Consider the following 14,963-nt stretch of genomic DNA (forward strand, 5'->3'; position numbering starts at 1 on the left):
ACTGTCCATCCAAAGCTCGTATTTTTCTTTTTCTCCACTTCTTTGCAGGGTTATAAGGTTGCTTCTGTGGGGTGTTCTTGATTGTGCCTTTCTAGATTAACCAATATTTTAAAGATAAAAAAACTTGGCATATCTCCTCATGCCAAGTTCAAATAAAATTTGAACTTGACATGAGGAGACATGCCACTTGTTCAGTTAAGTCAACTCCAGTAGCAGCCTTCACTAACTGTAGTGCTTGAAACTAAACATAATCTAGTTTCACACTACACAACTATTATCTATTGTAAACCTTATTATCACGAGTTAACACAGGATTCAAAGCTTGTCTATCTGCACCCCAGTCTTTTCCAAATAAACTACTCATCACCTCAGTTCCACAGTAAAAAACTCAACACTTCCCTCTGAAGTGCAACAAGGTAGTTTGTACATGATGAAAGCACTGACCTGCAAAAGGAAAATGCCGGTTGAATAGTTTATTTGCAAGACACACAGTGGTTTAAAGATAAATTACACCACTGCAGTGGTATACAATATACATGCTGTAAAATTATGTATAACTCAAGATCTTAAACTATTCCCTTACAAATATACCTAAATCTCTGATTTTATCTAATGCTCTCATCATTTTTCATGATCAAAATTTGTGATCACTTGTGACAGCAAGTCTACACAATCACTTTGGTCTGTAACTTCCAAAGGTTAATTAATGCACTTGATAAATGAGAAAAATAATTAAAAAAAAGATTGGCAAAGGAAAACAAAAACAAATTGCAACTCAATCAGCTGTACAAACCACAGCATTACTAGGTAAAGACTAGATGTTAGTTGTGATCTATAAATCAGAGTAATGACTGTAGTCTTTACAAAAAAAATACAGCCCTTCACAATAGTATATTAATATATTTGTAGAGGAGAAATGCTGTATCTTTTATGTATCTCATTAACTTTCCCAGGCTAACAGAAGCAATGATGTCCAATTTGTAATTTACTACAATAAATGGCATAAAGTCAGAAGTTTCACTTTCATTCGCTGCAAGCAGATTTTTTCCCCAGAATTCTTCAGTAAAATCATTTGACTAAACAATAGTTTATAAACAAGTTCTTTGTCATTTGTTTGTTTACATAGAGTAAAAAAAAAATATATAAATCTTTAAAAACTGTGTGAATGTTTTAAAATCTTTAAAACACATTGGTATCTTAAAGTTTTGACTGGGGAAGCTTGGATGGATGATTAGAGGAGTAATAAGAGATGAGTCTATCGGCTTCTCTCCAACCGGTGAGAAGCGCTCCATGGACGGTCGAGAAGTAGCACGGATGAGTTGCCTCTCCAGCAAATAACACCTGCAGCGGCTGAAATAGGTTGAACTCTTTAATCATGTGTCAGATGTACAGCATACAGTGCACATGTTTGTGTTGGAGTAAAAACACAAGTAAAACAGAGTGATGTAGATACCTGTGAATGTGATCCTTTAGTTGGAAGTGGTTCCATCATATTGTCCAGGTCCTGCTCTGAGCACAATCTTCCAAGGTGGCTGTACGATCCGCATGTCCAGGGGTCATGAAACCACTGGGAGCGTAGGACTCTCCGAGGGGAGACAGTAGGGTTCCCTGCACATTAATGGTTACTCAATGAGCGCTGACAAATATTATCCCAAGGTAAGGGTACAAGACACATGTAGTTTCCCCAATTGTCCGATAAATATAGTGACCCTACAAGGTGTCAATGCGAGATTTTGGTTTCTCAGTGTTTGTGGTTTAGACTCACCTGTAAACCTGCGAATAAGTTGTGTGATGGCTTGTGTGACCTCCTGTTCAGACAGTGTTTCCATATACTCTGACTCATGCCCTGCTATCCAGCCACAGAGAACATGACCGTACCTGAAAGTTAAGCCAAAAACATTTTTTTTATTTTTTTTTTTACTATGGACTTACAATGTGATTGCTGGAGAATCATTAGCATTTTTTTTTACCATTTTTGGCTGCTAACCTTTCAGTGGGTTTGAGAACAGTAAAGCCAAACAATTTCTTTATCCAGGATCTTTGGATGTCTGACACCTGATCCACCATTGTGTCCTGTTTGATGAGAACAGATAAAGGAGCAATTTATGTGTAATACTGATGTATCCTAACAGTTTAGCTTCACAAATTAATCTTGTTCAGGGTGCTAAATAGTGCAGTTTATATGCAAGTTCATGCAACTGCTCATCTCACCTCATCTTCCCACACCAGATGAATGACCTCACAGTCAGCATCCCACCATGGCACATCAAACTCTACAAATATCTTATTGTTTGTTCCATAACCCAGCCTCTGGATGGAGTGCAGCTTGTGTAGCGGGAGAGGAGGATGGAAGAGAGTCGAATGGTGCTTCTTTAGGTATCCTGACAAAATAAGACAATTTAACTTTAAAACTTAAAAGTACAGACCAAGATTGTGTAAATTAACCACTGAATGTAGATTAACACTCATCAACAATCAGGATGAGAGAAATTTCATGCTTAAGACTGAAGCAACAAGTTTATATAAAAAACTATTTTATAAACAAATGATAAAGAATTTTAGCAGTAGATGTATAGGTCCTTGACAGAAAGAAGACTAAATCACTGGCTGAAAATTACCTAAAGGAACTGTGACGATAACATGATCTGCAATTATCCTTTCACCATCAACACACTCAACCAACACGGGAGTTTCTCCCTTCTCCGCGTTGTGCCAGTGGACACATCGAACTGGTTGACTGTAGGTCACTAAACCATCAGGGAGCTCCGACATCAACTTTTTAATCAGACCTTCATAGCCACTGCACAAGAAACAAATCAGTCATTGAATAAGTTTTCGAAACATTTACACTGTTCTGAAAACAAGTCAGTTCATTGATAGATTTAAAAGAGTTCATTAAAAAACCAAGTAATTAATGTATTATTGTATATTTACATGCTAAAATAAATACCAAAAATTCAAATTTATATTGTGGTAGAACAAACCCTGGGAATGTACAGTCCAGTCCAGGGAGAGTCTTGTACTGGCCAAAGGCCCCCAGACCTATCTCATCCATGCTGTGGGTCCCGTTAACGCAGCACTCCACCTTCAACATGTTACTAATCACACACAGTTGAAGAGATCTGGTAGCTGCATCAATATCTTTCCATCTGTCTGCTGCTCGTTTTTTCACCTTCAGACAACAAGAAAACAAATAAACAAACAAACAAACAAGCCTCGAGATTATGTGAGGTGCAATAACATCCTAACTAATTATAGTGGCTGGCAACTACTCACAAATAATTAGCTTTAACAATCAAACTGTGAGTGTTATATTCTGGTCTCTGAAAGAAGGATACCTCTGTACGCAAGAAATCACCCACAGTAGCGTAAGGTTCTCCATTTTGATTCTGAAATTCTGAACATTCATTCAGCAGCTCAACAAACATTTCCAGAGCTGGACTGATGTCCTCGGTGTTCAGCTTACGACCTGGATGAATTAAAAGAATACCAATTAGAAGAAAAGCACCATGTATTCACCAATCTATATTACTTGACTTGCATGCTGTATTGAAAGAAACTGCAAACGTTTTCATTATACCCACCACTGGCCAATCAGCAAATGAAATATGGTGGAATTTAGTATAGAAATTTAATTTAAATGCACAGTAATGATCGTCTTAATGCAACCAACTTCGCACAAGAAACTATTATTAAACTGGTCTATAACAACACAACATCTTTTATTATGCTTTCCTGTCAGTGCCTTGAATATTTTAGTAGTTTCCATGGAAAAAAAATATTCATTTTCTATAGTAACTGTTAGAGTGTTTTAATATATATATGATTCAGATCAGATCTCACAACCTGAACTGCTAAAGACATTAGGAATCCAGGGAGGATGTCCTCCAATGTCCATGGCCTGGCTTTCTGGGGTGAGGGCCTCTGGCTCCAGAAGCCCGTACTGACGAGCCAGGCAGAACACTGGGTTCTCTTCGGAAGGCCCATGGATCCAGTTTGCCCCAATCTCAACAAGATTATTACCTATGAATAAAAATATTGTGCAACAACAAAAAACAAAAAAATTAATGTGTTATTTATTTAAATGTCTTCTTTCTTCTTTCTTTTTAAAGATAGGATTGCATAGGTGCAGTAACCCTATGTAATTTCACTGAGTAGCGTTTTAGTTGTTTTAATCTTAACTTCTTGTTAGTTCTTGTATTTTTTTTAAGAGAGAAATGAACCTCTGGAAGAGAAACTAAGCTGGTGGATATTTTGCAAAATAAACAAACTCAATATTTGAAACAATTACTCAACTAATTTTCTTCAGTATGTTTGAGTATGCCTGCACTGATTTGAGCTTGCTGTCTTCTCTCTTTGACAGCAAGTTCACACATACACACACAGATCAACGTACACACACGTATCTCTCACTCGCCATCCAAAGAAGTCCTAATGTAAAAATGTAAGTCTGGTCTTGTAAATTCCATCTTTGAAAAAACATTATTTAATTCATTTTGCAATAATTTCTCCCCTTAGTACGGAATATAAAATAACACTGTAGAGGCTATAGGGTGGGTAATTTGTCAGCTACTCAAATGAGAAAGAGCGAAGCCAAGGAAAAGGAAGATGTGCCTTCACAGAATGGCAGTACTTATCCTCGTATTTTTGCAATGCTTATGTCAATAATCAAATGAACCTGTAATACAGACTTTTCCTACTTTGAACAACTTCAGCTAGGATTTCTGTAAAGTTCAGAACTGGACAGAAGCGGGAAGGTCATCCTTGGACCTTTAAGTGTATTTAGCATCAGGAGTTCTAACACAAGGTTAGAAAAGGGGGACCCAGGTCACATTGGTATTATGGGCATCCAGATATGGATAAACAGATAAGAACTAGTCTAATGCTTAAATATGCTGTAATTCCACTATGAAATGTGTTTAGATGTGTTTTTAGATGATTGCACTCCTTTTTTGTATAGTTTGCCTTCACATAAACTGTTAAGAGACTGTTTAATATAAAAGCTCCTTGCTTTGGTAACCTTCTGCCTTGTTTCACACTTAACTGTGCAGGTGGCATCAGGTGCTAGATGCCTGTCCTTGAACTGGCTACTCCCACTCTGAAGCTGTAACTTTATATTACCTAATTTAGTGTTTATCTGTAAAGATAAAAGGCATTGTAAAATCTTATCAAGTTTAAAAGACTGTTTAAAAAAAAAAAAAAAAGGGGGGGGGGGGGGGGGGGGGGGGGGGGTTAAGCGTGTCTTCCTATTTGTCTAGGAATCGCCTGAACACTAGGCTACTTGGTGACTCTTACTAATGTCAGGTGTAAAGAAGTTGCTGCACATCACTCACCCAGTCTGCCTGTTTTGATCCGTCCTCCGCTCCTGGAAGTCGCCTCAAGTATTCTCACATGACGGAATCCAGCTTTGACAAGCTTCTGTGCCGCTGTTATTCCCGAAATACCGCATCCTACTATGACTATCTTTGCGTTAGCGGTCCCTGCCATGGCCAGCTTAGTTTGATGAGACTTGACACAGTTACCGTTAAGAACGAACCTCGTCTACTTCCTTGTGAGTGATGGCAACGTTTCCGGTCCAGCTTTTCAGGATAAAAGTCCATTTTAGAGGCTAATGTTAATAAAATTGGTTTATAAAGATATGAGCCTGCAATAAAATAAAATTAACATATAAAAAGGGATAATTAAACGAGATACACAGTAACAGCATAAAAAACCCAAAACGGACCTAATAGAAAAATAGATCTAATGCTATATTCATTCATGGCCTATTTTTCCCCAGTTATTTTTGTATTTATTGTGACCTTATATGATATATGATAATATTTTATAGAATTGTGGCCAAATAAAATATAATTATTGGACCACCTGGTCAAGGGTGGTGCCTCAGGAGGACAACTCTGAAGTCTCACTGACCCATCAGATGATACCCCAACAATAGATAACCAAATTCTAACAAATGTTTACTATAACCTAAACTTTACTTGGTAAAGCTCAAATGCTCAAGTTCAAGTTAATGCAGCACATTTGTACACCCAGTCCTTTATCATAATGCAGCATTCACACAGTATCATCTCGTCAACTGCCAATGTAGGTGATGCAATGAGTCATAAAACCAACAAAAGTGGTGATAGCGCAAATTCAGGTCAGTAATGCTGGAAAAACTGATGAAGTTTAAAAAATTCTTCAAAAAATGTTTTCCTCTATTTCAGTGAAGCAAGTGCTTGTGTAGCAGTGATTAAAACCAAACAGGAAAGGAAACATGTCAACATGGAGAAGCAGCATTTAGCTGGTATGCTGCAAACAAGTGGAACAAACTGCAATTGGAGATTAATCTTTCACCAAATGCAGACACTTTTAAATCCAGGTCAAAAACATTCCTTTTCTCATGCGCCCATGCATGAAATCTGCACAACAACTTTTAATTAATTCTGCTTTTAATTATTTTAATATAAATTATGATTTTATTGGGATTTTGCTATTTGTGTTATCTTTTATGCTTTTTTTTTTTACACCATCTGTAATGCTTTTAATGTTTCATGTAAAGCACTTTGAATTGTCTTGTACATGAAAGGTGCTATACAAATAAACTTGCTTTTCGTTGCCTAAACATCTGTTGTTGAAAAAATATCATTGGGTATTTTACTTGTTCTATTTAAAAAAGGGTCTTATTTACATGTGCAACCATTTCCCTGGCACCATTAAAAGTTTGTAGCCCTGCCCTTGGTTGACAATACCAACAATTAAAATAAGACACATAACAGCTTAAGGTTATAATATGATTTTTTTATTTCTTTATTCAATCAAATCAAAGTATTACACAGTAATTACATGGTATTTTTCATGTTTTTAACACAACTAACACAAACATAAGGACGATCTAAATAAAGTATTTAATTATTTTTTTCAGTGATTATTTTAGAAAATAAAAATCCACATTATTGGTTACATTTAGATTCTCAGCATGGCATTTAGTGGCCAAACAAAAAACTATTAATGCTACTTTGAAAATTGTGGACAAGTTGGTCTTCATCTGACTCATCCAGTCCATCTAGCAGCATGGATTTATGTGCCACTGGTGAATTTGACTTAACAGTTTATTTGATTAAATCTTTATAAATAGTTTTAATTTCTGATTCTTGCAAACAAATTATGACATTTTTGTTAGGACAGTGGAGTTTACAGCCTGGCCAATGGACAAGCCATAGCTATTGCAATGCCTTATTTGGTACATAACAAGCAGCTGTCACTGCTTAGTATTTTTTTTTTGATGGAATTGTTCTATGCCTACCCTTTAAATGTTCTTACTCATTCATCACAGATGTTATCGCTGTCATCACCCATGCAACTTTTCTTTCAAGCTGTTTGCCATCACCTGACGCCCTTTCGCCAATTCTTTTCCATTATTAACTTGCAGAACTTACATCAGACTGTTTACTGTCCATTCCTGAACTTTGCCTTAGTGTAGGTTCTCTGATGTGTTTAGTTGTGCCCCTGCACAAGGGGGGCACAGCAGGCCTTATGATAACAGGCTTTTCCTAGAATACGTTTTATTGGACATACTCTTTTTAAGGGTCATTACATGTTTTTATGAATCAATGTATATAGCTGACTCATGTTCCTGTTTGCTGTAAAATGGTTCTGCATAGCCCTTTAAATCCTAAATAATTAATAGAACTGTCACACTTACAATGGAAAGATTTTATTCTACATATTTCCCAAGAGATAAGTCAGCCACTGATTTTACCCATAACGCAATACCTCAAAAGAGAGTGCAGGGCAGGTGGAAACATGCAATTTAAGGCTCCACTATCAAACAAAAATGAAGAGGCATACCATTTAGTGTTGCCTTATTTCATTAATGACACTGATTGACAATATTTTGATGAGCAGCTGTCTATACTTTATTTAACTTTCTTGTTTGACTGGCTTAATGGCCTGACAGAAGAGTAATGAGAGATGAGTCTATCGGCTTCTCTCCACCCAGTGAGAAGAGCTCCGTGGACGGTGGAGTAATAGCAAGGATGAGTTGCCTCTCCAGCAAACAACACCTGCAGAGGCTGAATCACATCCAGACCATTAACATCAGTTAAAAATATTCATGGGGTAACATTGTATTTGCAAAAATGTACTGTATTTATGTGTAAATAAGAACAGGTTAATCTTTGCACCTGTGATGGCTTTCCATTTGTTGGCAATGGCTTCATCATGTTCTCTAGATCCTTTGCTGAACAATGTATTGCTGGGTGACAGTAGGATCCACACGTCCAGGGATCAAGAAACCACCGTGTACACAGGATGTTTTTTGGTGTGATGGTGTGGTCTCCTAAACACATGCAGTCATGATGATATGGAAATAACAAAGGCTCAAACCTTTTGGCAAACATCAAAATTACAATATAAAAAAAGTGCAGCTGCTTAATCCAGTAAAACCTACTGTCTATGGAGGGCAATAGAATTTGTGACTTTAATTCCAGCACAACACTTATCTGTTATTTTCTGGACAATGAATGAAGAATGAATGAATGTTAAAGACAGAAGAATCCTCCATCAATATTACAACACAACAAGAAATACTGCATTTACCTCCCTAACAGACATGTTATATCTTAATTTACAGTTACCATCACTGTTATGCACTACCAGTCAAAAGTTTGGACACACTTTCCTATTGCATTTAAAGGGAAACTTTTGACTGGTAGTGTAGGTTTATATGTAAACTATAAGACACCATATAAATTATACACCATGACTACTTAGGCTCTTGCAGGCACAAAAGTTTTCACCTTTTCCTTAAAATCTTAAAATTTGATATAAAACAGTAAAGCAATACAATAAATATTTTGGGATTGTCATGTGTAGACTGACTGTAGCTATAATAGTTAAGGTCTAGCACAGGGGTGTCAAAGTCAAATATACAGTGGGCCAAAATTTAAAGTTGGACAACCTTGTGGGCCAACGTTGACATTTACTGAAAAAATCTTCCAGATATGACTTTGAACCTCAGATCAGTGGCAAAATCACATCTGTCACTGTGTTTCTGCTCAGGTTCTCATTTGAAAAAGGTTGTTTTTTTCACTCTGGGCACACAAACTCACAGACTTCCTTCATGCACTTTTTTCTTAAACACTCCCTCATTGAATGGGTGGGCTTATTTACCATCTCTGCTGCAGTAGCTTGAAGTTGCCATGACTACTGTCAACAGAGAAGAGAGTCCTGTCCTGACTAACACACCAAACGAACAATCAGAGCATTCTAGGGTTTGGATATTTTGAAAGTCCAAGGGCTGTATAATAACAGCGGGCCAACTCTTGTCATTTGGGATTCCTTTGTGGGCCAGATATAATTACACTGTGGGCCAAAATTGGCCCATGGGCCAGAGCGTGACACCTATGTTCCAGTGTGATGGCTACCTGTTTATAAACTGCTATTACTATTTGTGTTGATAAAAAGTAAGTATAGATGGACATATTGTACTGCTCTGAAAAATCTGAGTACCACAATGTTTATGGTTTTCTTTTCTTTAAATCAGATGTCAGCTTCACCTGTAAATGTGTGAATGAGCTCTGTGATGGAACGCCTGATGTCCTCCTCAGAAAGCGTCTCCATGTATTCTGCCTCGTGGCCTGAGATCCAGCCGCAGAGTACATGACTACCCCTGAAAATTTCACAGTTAAAAAGAAAAAAGATTTTAAACATAAACCCTTGATTTTTCTAAAGAAATAAAAAACATTACTTCTTAAGTGACAAAAACATTGCTGACTTTTCAGAGGGTTTGATCACTGTAAACTCTGGTATCTTCCTAATCCAGGATTTCCTTTTATCCGACACTTGGTCTGAAATATTCTCCTGATGACAAAGAACATAAAAAATATTAATGGTGTAGCTCAGATTTAAAAGACATTAAAATAAATTTTAAAAGATTTTTATGTCATTTGAAGATATAGGATTAGCAAAACAACATACATTATGACTATTAAGAAATTACAAATGCATGTTAGAATTTCTAAAAGTACAATGTGGTTATAAAACCTTTTGTGCAGCTGAATAAATTTAAATACAAAGAATATAATTAATGAGTCAATTTATACTTGTCTCAAAGGTATTGCTACAAACCTCATCTTCCCACACCAGGTAGATAGCCTCACAGTCAGCATCCCACCATGGTGATTCAAACTCAACATATATTTTGTCACATGTACCAAATCCTAGTTGTTGAATGGAGTCCAGCTTGTGGGTTGGAAGAGGAGGAGAGAACAGGGTTGAGTGGTGCTTCTTGAGGTATCCTGACAAAAAAAAGGAAATGAAAAATTGTAATAACTTTCCAAGTGGAATTTTATCAACAAGAAATATTTCCACAAACTAAAAACCCTTGAGGTCTTGAGACTACAGACCAGAGACTAAACAGCATGTGCTTCTTTAAGTCAAGGATGCATCCTCAGCAGGATGGGTACGCATGCTTTGCAGACAAAGAAAGAGTTACTTATATTTGACTTATGGATCATTGAACCATCTGGAAAAGGAGACAAAAGTCAGTTTGGTCCCGCTGTCCCTTGTACCTCACACACATAGCAGTTGTGTGACATCGCTGCTGAACATCAGGCAGCCGCCAACAGTTGATGGGTGGGATCACTGAAGATTTTTAATTGTTTTCCTTTGATCAGTTTCTTCATTCATCTCCCAGTAAATCTTCAATATGACTAGTAAGATCCATTAAGTATGCTTGCAGAGATTTGTATCAGCATGTGCAGAGCAAAGCTCAATGACCAACAGCAGTACTAGCACATGCAAAAGAGGCTGCAGCTCAAACTGTTCTGTATATTTCTGAGAGTGCCTTCAAGTGACAGCAAAACACTACAACATGTAGGTGTGTTTGTGGGGCACTGATGCAGATGCAGAGGAGTTCCAAGTATGTTTAAAGCATAGGATGTACCACAGGGTTTGTTTTTTTTCTCTTCTTAAAAACTATGTTTCTACTTGGGCTTATAACGTATTCATAAGAGAGGGGGAAGGGGATCTTGTAAAAGGACAAGAGACTGTACAGCAAGTTATGAAGGTGTTTAGGTTATTTGAGAAATACAAAATCTTCTAATAAAAACATCAACATCATAAATGAAAACATCAAAACCTCTGATGTTTCCATCTGGTGGAAACACAATAAACACAGCATCTGTCTAAAGAAACTTTTTTAGTTGCTTAAAAAAGTCTGCTGGTCAAAGCGCAACTCTAATGACAGATTGCGTAAATCCATGACACTATTCATAAGGCAGTTATTCTGTGTGTGTGTGAAAGTAGCTGTTGCTAACATATTTGATTATCTAGATGAGCTAAAACCACCTGACCTCCTTTTATTTTGTATGGTAAATTATTATAATACAAAAATTGCTTATGCATTTCATGCAATTAATAAAGATTTGATTCATTTGAGTAAAGGGGTAAATTTCATAACGGAATTCATGTTGCAAAACAGCAAATCTCTAAAGCAAGAAAACCCCTTCAGCTTTGATGGAAGTCACACCACCTCATTTGAAATTATATGGCTTCACATGCTTAAATGAAAAACAGTGCATTGTATGAGTAAACACATACCCAAAGGCACAGTGAGAATAACATGATCAGCAGCAATCCTCTCCCCATCGTCACACTCCAGAGTCACAGGATTTACTCTGCTCTCTGTGCCATTCCAGTGGACACAGCGAACGGGTTGATTGTAGGTCACCAGGTCAGCGGGGAGCTCTGCCATCATGTGGCTGATCAGGCCTTCATACCCGCTGCACAGAAATAGTACAGACTAGTTACCTGACTTCACCTTAATAGCCCTCTAACAGATTTCTGTCCAAACAAATTTACGCAGTATTATAGTAAACACTGATATTTATAAATGTTGTCTGACCAACGTTTGACAGTGATGAAACGCTCCTGATGGTGATTAGATTGTGTTGGAAATTTAAAGTTACTATCTACTACTGAGATGCATTCTAGGTGGTGCAGTAAATAACTGAAGAGATTAGCAATTTTACCTGCATTCAAACTTATGGTAACAGTCATAAGTTTGGACACACTTACCGATTGGATTTAATGGGTACTTTCTACCATGGAATCTGTCTGCAATTATTTCTAATAATTCTACTAATGACAACACTACCCACAAATGGAAAGGTGAACTAAATAACATTACAAATATAATGTAATATTTTATATGTATACAATTAAGTAACAGAAATTGCCACTAATTTTTTTTTCATTTCAGGTAAAGCTTATCGTATTGACTTGACCAACTCAATAGAAAAAAGAGTAAATTCAATCCATCAACCTATTCATCAAGTTTCATAACCTTTATTTGCTTCATATGAGTGCTTGTGAGGTAGTGCAGAACAAACCTTGGGAATGTACAGTCCACACCCTTGATACTCTTATACATGGAATATCCAGCCAAATCTATATCATCCATGGTGTGAGTTGCACTGGCGCAGCACTCCACCTTCAACATGGTACTGATACCAGACAGCAGCAGCTTTTTGGTGGGCTCATCTTTATCTTTCCATATCTTTAATGCTCGTTTTTGTGCCTACAAAATATCAAAGTAAGTTTATCATCATAAATAAAAACATAATCTCGGATGCTGAAAAAGAAAATACCTTTGAACGGATGAACTGTCCAACGCTGTTTCCTGATGTTTCTTTCTGCTTCCTAAACTGCCAAGTATTATCCAGAAGCTCGTGAAACAACTTTAAAGATGGACTCATGGAGTCTGCACTCAGCCTCTGACCTGAAGTACACAATCATCACAGTTAAAATTGCCTCCAAAATTCAATAAAAACTGCATGGCACATAATGTTTTTCATTAGGATGAACTTAATGCCTTTTAGCAGTCTTTGAATAGGAAACAAAATGTGTTGAATCTCAATCCTGGGTTGTTCATATGGTCACCTGAACTGCTGAACCAGTTGGGGACACAAGGAGGATATTCATCAACATCCACAGACTGGTTTTCTGGGGTGAGGACCTCTGGATCCAGCAGGCCATAGTCACGAGCCAGACGAAACACTGGGTTTTTCTCAGATGGACCATGGATATAAGTTGCACCTATTTCGGTAATGATATTGCCTGTTGAGAAAAACAAAACGGACTTGTGTGTAACTTCATTCGTTTAACTATTACAAAAGGAAAAACAAAACAAAACAAACAAAAACAAAAAAAACTGGTTGAGAAATTAAGCTTGATTATCATGTAACAAGCGATTTTTCTCCAGAAAGTTTGACTTCGGAATCTAAAACAATCATTCATCTATTTTACAGATCTGCAGATCCACAATTTTTCATCTTCCGATTTTCCAGAGTCTGTTTCAAATAACAGCATGCATGTTTTATGCGTGCATGCTCACCAAGTTTGCTTGTCTTTATTCGTCCTCCACTTCTTGAAGTAGCTTCAATTACACGTACATTATTAAATCCAGCTTTAACGAGTTTTTGCGCCGCGGCTACACCTGATATCCCGCAACCGACTATAACTACTTTCGCGTCTAAACTCTGAGCCATATCTGTACCCTGTCAACGTAATGACATCTAAAGACGTCGCTCTCGCTTTTTCAGTCACTTCTTACACTTAGTCGTCCCAAAGGTGACAGGCATAATATCTATGATCATAAACCGTCGATTCCATAGCACGAACATTTATTGTTTGTCTACGGTGGCCGGCCGGGTGCAGTGCGGGGTGTTGGTAACATCACCGCCACCTACTGGACTGCTGAAGTGAAGACAGTGGGAGGAGAGAAATGAGAAGCGCATTCAGTAAGGTAATAAAAAAAAAAACCAAATGATTGAACAAGGAGCCAGTCCTTAATAATGTATCATGAGGTACTGGGTAAAGAAAGTTTTGTCGTATTTAAAATCAGCTTCAGCATATAAACAAAATAAAAAGACGTTATACTGATGTATTCTCATTGTCCTTTATATTTTTCATGATTCCATTTACGTTTACTTGATAACAATCAAATCAATCAAAGAAGAAAAAAAATAAAGAAAAGACCATGACTTACAAAACTTTAATTCTCTTTTTAGCTATGTTTTACAAAGCAAACTGTTTTTGTCACCCCTCTGCTTTTCTTTTCTGAACAGTATTATGAGCAGTGGTTGAATCAATTTTTGCATCAATTGCTTTAAAAAAAAAAAAAAAAAAGTATTTATGTGATCATAAGGTATTGTCACAGTGAAATGTGTTCAGCTGCTTTCTCAAATAATCTGTGTAGATTTTGTTTTACCAAAGCAGTTTCTTTAATTGGAAAAATTAATATATACAATCAGTACCAATTAGTACTACTTACTAAAAAAAAGTACTAATTCATATTTTAGTATTCCACTGACAATTTGATAGTTATTGTGTACAGTATAAACAATTGGGCTCAGCTACAATTTCTGTGTCTAACTTTGTTGTAGTTGTCTATACTGGAATCAGCTAAATTCGTATGTGTACAAGCCTACATTTCTTTTGTATGCTGGAGAGTGAATATTACATCTACAATTAACTTTGTAACATTTTGTTTTAGTATGTTTGTTTTCTATCTAGCATATTCCTTTTCCATATTTCTGCAAACGACTTGAAGGAGCTGCGTTTGAACAGTGTTTGTATTTTGTGATATAAAAAAAAAGACATTTTCATAGTTTGTGAATCATTTATGTGTGTTTATGATTATGTCACTATTACCAACCCATTAAAAAAAATAACAGCTCTGGTCATCCGATTGTATGGTCAAGGTGGGTCCATCACTATAACAACAGTCTCTGTAAAACTGTGGGAAAAAGGAACTGGTCTGCTTTCTCAGGATACCCTCATTGTGTAATGTTGATACTTGGAAACACGCACACACAAATACACACAAACCTCATGGGAACGAGCTGACAAAGAGGACTGCTCAAAAGAACAATGCTAATCTGTGCTTGTGTTGTGAAAGTGCAGGAAATATTCAA

General features: G+C 36.8%; 1 protein-coding gene across 1 annotated transcript; it reads right to left on the reverse strand.

Annotated features, from left to right (window-relative positions):
• Window positions 1-1,197: 1,197 nt before the first annotated feature.
• paox (polyamine oxidase) lies at window positions 1,198-13,666 on the reverse strand (the record flags this gene model as incomplete). Its single annotated transcript, XM_079248779.1, has 20 exons — window positions 13,382-13,666; window positions 12,928-13,104; window positions 12,636-12,766; window positions 12,378-12,565; window positions 11,587-11,768; window positions 10,114-10,283; window positions 9,761-9,846; window positions 9,543-9,655; window positions 8,169-8,323; window positions 7,911-8,057; window positions 5,334-5,493; window positions 3,847-4,023; window positions 3,339-3,469; window positions 2,985-3,172; window positions 2,619-2,800; window positions 2,212-2,381; window positions 1,988-2,073; window positions 1,766-1,878; window positions 1,454-1,608; window positions 1,198-1,350 (listed from the first exon to the last, which is right to left on the reverse strand). The coding sequence occupies exons 1-20, from the start codon at window positions 13,533-13,535 to the stop codon at window positions 1,198-1,200; spliced, it is 3,018 nt and encodes a 1,005-aa protein (XP_079104905.1). The 5' UTR covers window positions 13,536-13,666.
• Between the last annotated feature and the right edge of the window lie 1,297 nt (window positions 13,667-14,963).

Source organism: Telmatherina bonti (genome assembly GCF_933228915.1).
Source record: "Telmatherina bonti genome assembly, chromosome: 11".
NCBI lineage: Eukaryota > Metazoa > Chordata > Actinopteri > Atheriniformes > Telmatherinidae > Telmatherina > Telmatherina bonti.